We start from the raw sequence: 10,421 nt of genomic DNA, 5'->3' as shown, positions 1-10,421 counted from the left end.
GGACTTACAGTTGTTCCCTCAAACCATGTGAAAAAAGGAAGGATCTTACATTTTCCCGGAACTTGTGCAGAAAAGGGAAAGCACATTATTGGCAATTCCTGTTTCTCCATCCAAAAATGGATGTTTCTTACATCTAAAGCAATGCATTCACACAAAATCAGGACCTCCACGTTTCGCATAAAAAGGAAAAAAAAATCTCTTGGATTAGAGATACAATACTATCCCTGCGTAATGGTTAGGCTAATTCACCAACAGCAAAGAAATTCAAGTGGTCAACAGTCTTGAAAATGCTTTATTGAAATGTGTGACTTATGTGCAGAAGATGTGTTTGAAAAGACCACAGCTTGAAAACTGGTTTTTGAAACGTCTCAACAACCAATTGAAAAAAAAAAAGAAAATCCCTACTGGACTTGACTTCTAGTATAACTAGAAGCCTGGTGTAAAATTTTCCTTGAAAACATTTTCCATCACAGAAACTAAAGAAAACAAAGCTATTATATTTGGAAGTTGTTGGAGTCTGAAGTTTCAGAGGAGGAGAAGCAACAGTTTTTAGACATGTGGGGTGACTTCTTTTTTGGTTACATTTGGACGAACATGGACTTCACAGTTCTCGGAAGAACACCGGAGGGTGTTCAAGTCTGTATGCTTGTCATGTTGGAGGAACGGAGAAACACAGATGGGAAAGGAAAAGGACACAGGAGAAAGAGAGGAGACTTGAGAAAGGAGAACTGGAACAAGACATGATTAGGTTAAGTCTAGTTATAAATTTATCAGAAGCTGTGCGCACCTTTTTTAAAAGTCCTAAATTTACATTCCAAAAACTGCCCCCCAACCCCCAAACCCGCTGTCCCTGCCTTGGAGCTATTGTGAAAGTCTATGCACAAAAACCGAAACAGGAAATAAAAAATATCCCAGCCCCTCCGAAACCCAAAACAAACCCCAAAAAGCTGTACATTTTTTTTACACATAGGATTAATAATATAGGCATATAGGTGGCATGATTCAATTAAAAGGCTTTACTTTTTATGCCAGAAAAAACCCAATAAATAAAAGGTGCTAGAGTTAGCATTAAGAATTTGGTTGTGATATACTGACAAAATCTGGGAAGGCAAATCCTCAAAGCTCCCCTGATCTGATCTGTCTCAGCAAACTATGAAGCAAGTACATAAATAACGCAAAATATGATTGAGAATGTGAGATTTTCAAAAACAAAGACAACATAATTCAGGTTAACTCCGTTGAACAGTGAATAAATGAAATTCATCTACACCTGAATAAAACATATTTAACAATTGAAAAAAATTGTCAACAACCACAACAAGTAAAAACTTTAAACACATATGAACAGGCTTTGTTTTGAGGGCACACAGACGCCCCGCAGCAGATTCCGACAGTCGCTTTACTGGTGTGTCTTCTACAGATGAGTTTAAAGAGACAGGTTGAGCTCCACACAGGTAGGATGACTAACAGGGCGACAGGACAGCCACACAGGGCAGAGTGCGACCCCTGGCTACGACCCCCAGACTCGGCTGCAGAGCTGGCTTTGTGCGTAGGAGGCACACAAGAAAGGTGACTCGGGCGGACATTATTCAAAAGCTACTTCGCCGCGTAACTCTTCTGCCACGTAACCATTGAATAATGCTCAGGAAAGCTTTGGGCTTTTTATGTTTGTTTAAGTTTTACTCCTTGTATTTAATTTTTTAAATAACAAGGTCACTAAAACTCATGCACGCTGCAAAAAACCTCATGCAGTAGTTAAGGTAAACCATCCAAGCAGTTTTTATTCATTAATATTCATAAATACACACAGCAGCTTCATTAGAGATTTCAATTTTCCTCTTCAGTTTGAATGTGGAGTATTAGGAGAGCCTTTTGCATGTCAAGGTACAGGAAGCAGAGATCACCCCTGCACTGCTACCTACATTTACCTGCTAGAAGTAAAAATTAGTTAAGTGGAAATGATTATCATATATATTTTCTCTCTTCCTTTGAATGTACACAATGTAACAAGAGTGACAGACCTGAAATTACAATCACCAAACAAACCCAAGATAGTTGTTGTCCACTTTCATTGGCAAATACAGCACAGAGGACATTGTCTGCGAATTGGGATGTCATCAAAGAGGAGGTGGTGGAGGCTCATTTCCTTTATTACTCTCTTTTAAATTTAGGTTTTCTAAAGCAACATCTAAAGGCATAATATCTACACAGCCCATAGCACCAAAATCTGCCATCTCCCCCCGTTCATCCTCGTCGGAGGACGAGCTCTCTTCGCGCACTAAAGTGGACAGAAGGAGCTCTTGGACAAACAGGCTGCGGTCTGCGCGCTCGCTTTCCATGGACTGGCGCTCTGTTTCTGACATTTTAGGATCGTTCAACCTGCGGGAGTTAAAAAGAAAAGATCTTATTGGTAAAGCGGCAATGAACGATGCAGGGTCAATTTCGACGATGTCTGATCCCGTGCAAGCTTTACAGGTGGCCAAACACTGAAACCTACTGTTGGAACGCCTGGCTCTAAGCTGTCACCTTCATTATGCTGTGATGAATTCCCCACACTTGCAGCAATACTGTCACCCTTTGGATCCAAAGAAACTATCTCCCCGGGGCACCTGGGTGGCTCAATTGGCTGAGCGACTGCCTTCAGCTTGGGTTGTGATCCCGCAGTCCCAGGATTGAGTCCCACATCAGGCTCCCTGCTCTGCAGGGAGTCTGCTTTTCCCTCTGACCTCTCTCCTCTCATGGTCTCTCTCTCTCCCAAATAAATAAATAAAATCTTTAAAAAAAAAAAAAAAAAAGAAAAGAAAAGAAACGATCTTCCCACCAGGAGCTCCAAGGCAATATGAACAGGAATGGTCCCTGGTCAAAGAGGCCAAAGATAAGGCCTGGGCTCTACATACATCATGTAATGGCTATGTAACCAGAGACCAGGCTTTTTCTCTGGAAACGCTGTAGCCTGGAAGCTCTCTTGCCTTGAAGTTTCATAATGCATGTTAATATATTTAAAGTTCTGAGAAGTTCAACAATAAATAACTACTTCTGTTACTTAGTTTTGCCCAAAATTCTTCATCAGGAAAAAAACTGAACATAAGGGGCACCTGGGTGGCTCAGTGGGTTAAGCCTCTGCCTTCGGCTCAGGTCATGGTCCCAGGGTCCTGGGATCGAGCCCCACATCGGGCTCTCTGCTCAGCAGGGAGCTTGCTTCTCCCCCCAACCCTTTGCCTGCATCTCTGCCTACTTGTGATCTCTGTCAAGTAAATAAATAAAATCTTAAAAAAAAAAAACAAAAACTGAACATAAATAATTATATATGTTCCTCAGAATAACACATCAAGTCCCAGGAAACATTTTGGGAAATATTGCCTAAAATAGATCATACGAGTCATGATCAAATGATACAATGAAAGATGGGCAAAGTAGTCTGCAGACTTCAAGGTACTGTGCAATGTCCTGTACCAGATGACTCTTCAAGAAGGTACGACCAGAATCCAAGGAAGGCAACTCAAAGGCTACCCATCCCATGCCCTGGGAGCGGGGTGTCTGGTGCAGAGTAACTACAGAGAGAAAAATTCCAAATCAAGTCCACTGAGTTTGGGGCTTAAAAAAAAAAAAAATAATGGGTCAAGGGTGGGAAGATGTCTTTTCTGAAGACGTTCACTCCATCCACAGCTCCGTGAACTATCAGTGGATACACATAGTTAGGTCTCCTGTCTGTGGGCAGTATCTGGCTCTGGCAAGTTGGTAGGTCCTTACAGGTAAGGTTATATATTAGCAGGGTGGCTCTGTGATTTATGCTGAAGCAACACTTCTGGTCATAACTCAGCATAGTTACTGACTTTGCAGACATAACCCAAAGGTATATTCCCCCACTTGACACTTCCTCCTTAGATCCATAACAATGATCGTAATGGGAACCATTAACTGGGCCTTTATTATATGCCAGATACTGAGCCAGACCATACACACACTGAAATTCTGTTTCATCCTCAAAACATTCCTCCTTCTCAAGAGGCCAAACTCAGGGGCTACTGATGATAAAACAGGTTAAGAGAAGTTAAGTGACTTGCCTAAGGTCCAAACTAGTGAGTGGCAAACTGGGGCTCCATACAGAGATCTGCAAATACTTTTTATTCTGCATCCACAAAGATTACTTACAACTACGCATATGTGCCACTGCACTAACAGAGATATGAAAAGGTATAACATAAAATAAATACACAGAGAAACAATACTGTCTTCTGCTGTCTGTCTGGAGATAACTGATACATTACACTAATTTTCTCCTTCACTTTATAGTTTATGCTTTATATTCCTCTCTGCTCCATTAAAGGCCCAGATAAGTCCAAGTTCATTACCTGTTGAGCCTAAGTCTACTCATCACCACTTTTTCTAAAATAAAATCCTTTATATTCTTAAAAGTGACATAAAATGCTGACAGAAAGGAACGTATTTGGTGACTAATGGTAGTTTTCAGAAGCAGGTAACTGTTCCATCCAGTAAAACCATCTACTGTGTGTACTATTTTTTACACCATGGTGAAGCGTTTTTTAAAACCACTACTTTTGTTTGTGGCAACTCTAAGAATTTAAATCCTGCTTTTTTGGAAATTCTCAGAAAAAAACTACTATGTTATGAAATCCTCTTTTGTACCTTTTAATATTTCACAGCTAAAATTGGCAATTAAAAAAAAGCACGGTTAATTATGACAATAAATGGACCCAATATGTCCCCAAAACGTAATGATACGGTGTTTTGGTTTTCAGTTTTTTCCTAGGTCTCAGTTTTATTGACAATACGGGGGGGAGGGGGAATTCACATTAGATAATAATTTATTGTTAGAACGAGACCACAAACATTCCCACTTTCTCTAAAATAATCATTATTTTTCATACTCTTGGGGAAATCTGAATATGCAGTTTTGATCAGATTTGGAAGTTTTAAGGGTCTAATCAAAGGCCAAACTCCAAGAACATATGTAAGGCACAAAAGATAAAAGATCACTGCAGACTGCATGGTGCTTAATGAAACATTACTTCTCAAATGAAGCTGTACTGACAAATGAAATACCTTGTTAAAAGAAACTGGGAATTCTGGATAGTTTGCTGACTGCTTTCTGTGTTAGCCGTGTTGGTTGTTGCTGTGGATTGTGTGATTGTAGTGGTGACACTGCTCGTGTTAGTACGCCGGGTTGCGTTGCGTGCAGTCTCCAGCTGTTGCCGCGCTGCCTGGGCATGCTGCCGTTCCAGCTGCAGCTGCATCTGCAGTTGTTGTAACTGAGAGGCGGAAGGGCCGGAAGAATTAAGCTGTCCTCCTGCAGAACGTCTCACTCCTGATAACTGAGATAAAAGCTCTGCCAATGGAAATGAAGGTGATTAATGTCTCCTTAAAATAGTGTGGAAAACAAAACGCTAAAGATCACTCTCTTAGAGGAACATGGAAATGACTGTCAATAGGCAGGTATCCATGGCAACATAAAGTTTCAGCTTACAGCTCAATACCTTTTATTTTTGTTTATTTTTTAAAGTAATCTCTATACCCCATGTGGGGCTCGAACTCACAGCCCTGAGATCAAGAGCTGCATGCTCTACCAACTGAGCGAGCCAGGCACCCCGCAGTATCTTTCAGAACGCCTCCCAGAGGTAGGAGCTGTTGTGTATGGGGAATGCAAATACAACTAGCCCACATACAACTATTTTTGTCGTAAGTAAAACATAACAGACTGTTGCTTAATGGACTAATTTAGTTACACTTTCTCTCAGTATTCAGTAAATTAAAGTGATTATCTGCCAGTGCAATTACAATATAAACCCTCTCAACACAAGCTCCCTGAAAGCAGGGATCGAGTCTACCATTTATGATACTCCCAACCCTTAGAACAGTGCCTGACACACGGTCGGCCTCTAACATTCATGCAATGATTGAATGATGGTCAGAACTGTATCCAAGAGGCCTGGATAATTTCTATCCATGACCCCTTGCACCACTCGCCTCTGCCTTCTCTCATTTCAGAGAACCAGCGTACCACTGCAGTGAGTAGCACTGGCGATGCTCAGTGAGGCGGACTCCTGACTGTACTAGCCTAGTTTGAGGCCTGCCACAATCCAGACTCTTGTTTCAATAAGGTTGTACTCATCAAGGGCAATGTGGACCTCTGCCTGAGTTCTCATTCTAAATCAGGTGTAGGAATTGCCTTGTGCGTGGGTGCATGCGTGTGTGTGTTCTGGAGGGGGGAGGTTCTCCCTAGCTTACATGGGATCGACAACAGCCACACAGACATTCCCTGGCTGGCAAATACTCTCCATCATTACAACTCATTAACAGGCTACATCTCTGTTTTTTCTTGCTCACTATTGTTTTATCCCAAGGGTTCTTACATCATTCTTTCATAGAGTCCATCACTAAAATAAACTGATTTTCACTGACAGAGAAAACCGAATGGACAGAATTTCTCACTTTTGAATTTTGCTTCTAGAAATTAACTTTTAGAGCCTGCTACCAAGAACAGCAGGTGAATATTCCCTTTGGATGACGATGTATTTTTTAAAATTCCCAAAGCACAGTTTACAGGGCTTACTGCACGTGCAAATGCCCACAGCACATTCAGAATTCAGATTTTTTATCTGTACATCTGTACAATTTTCAGAACACTTTATGAGTAAAACTGTCCCTAGCTGCCATTAGATTTACATCCACCAGTGTTTCAGGGTGTCCAGCAAGGTGCATCACAATTTCCAGATACATATTCCACCATGTGCACCCATTTCAGTACTTGTACAGGCTTGCCAGGGTCTTACTGCCTGTCTGTCCTTGCTGTGTCTTACAGTCTCAGGTTACCATGATTTCTGACCTTGTATTTTGACTCCCAACCCCTCTGCTCTGCTGCTGGCTTCCCAGGTTGGCCATGTATTAGACCCGATGGACTTGGCTATGAACTACATGTTCAAATGTTGTTTTTTTAAATAAGATTTTTCTAAGTTACTAACATGTACTTTTCAGTATGTTCCCTAAGAATATAGTTCTCAAATCAAGGCCACGAACAGAGAAACTCCTACTTTACTTTCTTCTATGAGAACAGCTTAATTCTTTAGTCGTGTCAATTAGTCTTATTATCTGTGTGCTTGTGGAGGTTGAACCATGGGATTCTGGTGGTCTTTCAACTCTGAAATCCTTTATCACTTTCTTGGGTTTCAACAGAGGCCACAAAGAGAACCATTTCTTATTATCTTCTGCTCTACATACTTAAGGAAATGCCAGAATATTATGAACTACTTTACATTGTCTACTTTTACAGGATTTTATAATTCTAAGATTTATGGGCACCTGGGTGACTCAGTTGTTAGGCATCTGCTTTGGCTCGGGTCATGATCCCAGGGTCCTGGGATTGAGCCCCGCATCCGGCTCCCTGCTCAGTGGGAAGCCTGTTTTTCCCTCTCCCACTCACCCTGCCTGTATTCCCTCTCTTGCTGTATCTCTTTCTGTCAAATAAATAAATAAAATCTTAAAAAAAAAGAGGGGAATTTTGCAAAGGAATACAAGAGCATAATGAGAAATTAAAAACACAAATTCCAGGGGCGCCTGAGTGGCTCAGTGGGTTAAGCAACTGCCCTCAGCTCAGGTCATGATCCCAGGGTCCTGGGATTGAGCCCCACATTGGGCTCCCTGCCCAGTGGGGAGCCTGCTTCCCCCTCTCCCTCTGCTGCTCTGCCTGCTATGTCTCTCGCTCTGTCAAATAAATAAATAAAATCTAAAAAAAAACAAAACAAAAACAAAAACCACAAATTCCAACAAAAACTTTTAAAGCGAGGCCCCTCCCACAAAGGCCATTTCCTTTATGAATGTGCAACTAACTTACCAGCTATAGGATCCATGGCTTCCCTATTGCTTGGAGAATATGAACTCTGAGAAGAAGAAAGTCCACCAGTAGAACTGCTAGTAAAGTGCATGTTTGATCTACGAGCACGAGGACCTCCTAATCCCCGGCCAGGGTGAAACATTCTACGTACATGTCGAACACCACTCGATTCATCATAACTCCGAAGTTAAGAAAAGAACCCAAATGTTTCACAGAAAGAAAAAAAAATCACTTGAGCCTTTGCTAGATAGATATGCAGATTTCCTAAATTGTAAACATTTAAAAACAGCACATTTAATTTAGAATGCAGATGTCACAACCATATTTATGAGGGCTATTAACTCTAAAAAAAGACTCTCAAATAGAAAGCAATGAGTGAGTGTGGATATATTGTATGTGTGTATGTTTTCGAAGGGGAAAAAGGTTTTCCAGGCAAGAAGAAATTTCTTCCTAGGCTCCAGCTACAATAACCAGATGGGGCGAAAGACACCCAGGTGAGGCGTCTCCTTACCCTGACCTCAGTACTGAATTTCATATATGTTCACATGGAAGTAACCAGAATTAAGAGGCATCAATTTTAATGCCTGAGGAGAGTTGTGCTAATCAGATCTCAATTATAATCTAAAATGAGAAAGGAACAGTAGGAATAATTTAAATTCAGGAGTAAAAGACTCCTTTTGGTTACTAGTTTTAATCTGTCCTCCACTGCTGCAAAACAGAAAACTAGAGTTGATTTTCTTGCAGAAGTGGACAGAGAGTAATACCACAGTTCTCAACAAGTCCCACTGCCAGCAGCCCCCCGCCGCCCAGTCTTCTGCAGCTGACTCAAACTAAGGAACGTCCTGAAGAGCACACGGCCGCCCAAACTCATGAAGACAATCTTGTGTTTCCACGCTGGCAGACGTGTGGGAAAAGACAGCTCTCATCGTAAGACTTTTCTTTCAAAGCAGCACACAGAACATCTGTATTGTGCAGAGTAACGTTCTGCTGGCTTCCCAGTCTTCAGCTGATGATTGTGGAGTCACTGAGGGACAGGCTGAGTGGCTCCAGGAAGCCCTCAGGGGCCACGGGAATGTGCACTGTCTCACCATGGTATTCAGGACCATGGCTCGGGTTCTACAAAAGTGATGTTATGATCACTGTATTTTGTCCTTTAAAAGCATCAGGGTGTAAAAAGTACACTTTAGGAAGAGTTCCATCAGAACAGTTGAAAAGAAAAAAGCTCTGGTGTTTATGAGGCTTGAAGAGAAGCTGCGCCTTCACGACAAATAAAGTCACCCCACAGCAGCACGTGAAGTACCTGAAAAATCAGTATATTTCCAGGATAACTGCAATGTCAACATTCTGTTTTCCAGAACCTCATGGTAATACTCATTAGGAATCTAAAATGTAACATATGCCTTCCCTTATTCTTATATTTTGCATAATTTAATCTCTTGATAACCACAGATTCTTGTAAAAATTGCACAGAAATGAATGTAGGTGATGTGAGACATTCCACTGAATGAAAACCAATTTCACTAGAAGCCCCTGAACTTGCTGAAAAAGCTCAGGATAAAAAAAAAAGTTCAAGATAACAGCTTATTTGCCTAGCTTCTTCATGAAGATAGAGTGAAACAGCAATCAAGCATAACCCTCTGGGTATTGTTATAAGATTCTTTTATGTAAAATGTGAAGTGAAGTGACTCAAAGACTTAAGTATTCTTGGCCCATCAGGGTTTTCTTATTCTCTTAAAAAAAAAACAAACCAACAACAACAAACCACACGCTTTCTTCCATTATGCTTTCAGTGTCCTCAGCACTTAGGAGAGAGGAAAAGTGGTTTCCTCTGTTCAATGAGTACTAGCCCCTTGATTGGCTCAGGTCTGGCTGACATTCTAATTTCTTAGGCTGGTTCCATGTCTTTATCTTTCCATTAGTTTTTTCATCTTCCCCTAACTCTAAGGGGCCATATTTCCAATTAGAAAATTAGGAACTGTAAGGACAGGATGGGCTGTGGAATGAGAAAACCATTAAACCAGTTTCTGCCTCAATAGGACTAAGGTTGAATTATGATTGCTGGGAGGCAATCAAAGGAACCAGAATGAAGTCTGGCAAAGAGAAAAGTTGTGATTAGCTTTTGAATTGTTTCAAACTGCACTGAACACTGAAACCTTTACATGAAAACAGATCCCTAAGTTAACAGATAATAATCATAGAAAAATAATTCAGAACTTGAAACAAGAAGCACAGAATGTACAATCTTAATTACTCTGGTAGGCCATTCATCTCTTGGATTACAGGGAACATCACCAGCAACGGCTGAGATAGATTTGCAAAGGGGAAGCAGGAAGGAAAGTGGGAAAGGACTTTGGAGCTGGCCGTGACCTTATGCTGTCCTACTCGGAGACTGGGTGGGGAATGGCGGTCTCTGGAGAAGGGGACTCCAAAAGGGAAACCAGCCCCAACATGCACCCCTGCTCATCATACCGCCGGTAACAGGATAAGGCAACAGAGGACATGGAAGGGAAGCAAATAAATTCTCTTTATATTTACTTAGATTCTAATCTGGCTTAGCATTTTCCTCTTTTGT

The 10,421-nt window shown here is 41.3% G+C and overlaps 1 protein-coding gene across 2 annotated transcripts in view; it reads right to left on the bottom strand.

The window, feature by feature from the left end:
- Positions 1-274: 274 nt before the first annotated feature.
- Positions 275-10,421, bottom strand: part of KCMF1 (potassium channel modulatory factor 1) — a 76,222-nt gene continuing 66,075 nt past the window's right edge. For both annotated transcript variants that reach the window (XM_080814853.1, XM_080814854.1), the window contains exons 5-7: positions 7,850-8,024; positions 5,065-5,347; positions 275-2,379 (exon numbers count right to left, since the gene is read on the bottom strand). In XM_080814853.1, coding sequence (XP_080670979.1) covers positions 2,118-2,379; positions 5,065-5,347; positions 7,850-8,024 — 720 coding nt within the window. In that variant the 3' untranslated portion in view covers positions 275-2,117. The remainder of the gene's footprint in view (positions 2,380-5,064; positions 5,348-7,849; positions 8,025-10,421) is intronic.

The sequence above is a fragment of the Martes martes genome (genome assembly GCF_963455335.1).
Source record: "Martes martes genome assembly, chromosome: 9".
NCBI lineage: Eukaryota > Metazoa > Chordata > Mammalia > Carnivora > Mustelidae > Martes > Martes martes.
This window is presented reverse-complemented; position numbering and strand designations above follow the sequence as displayed.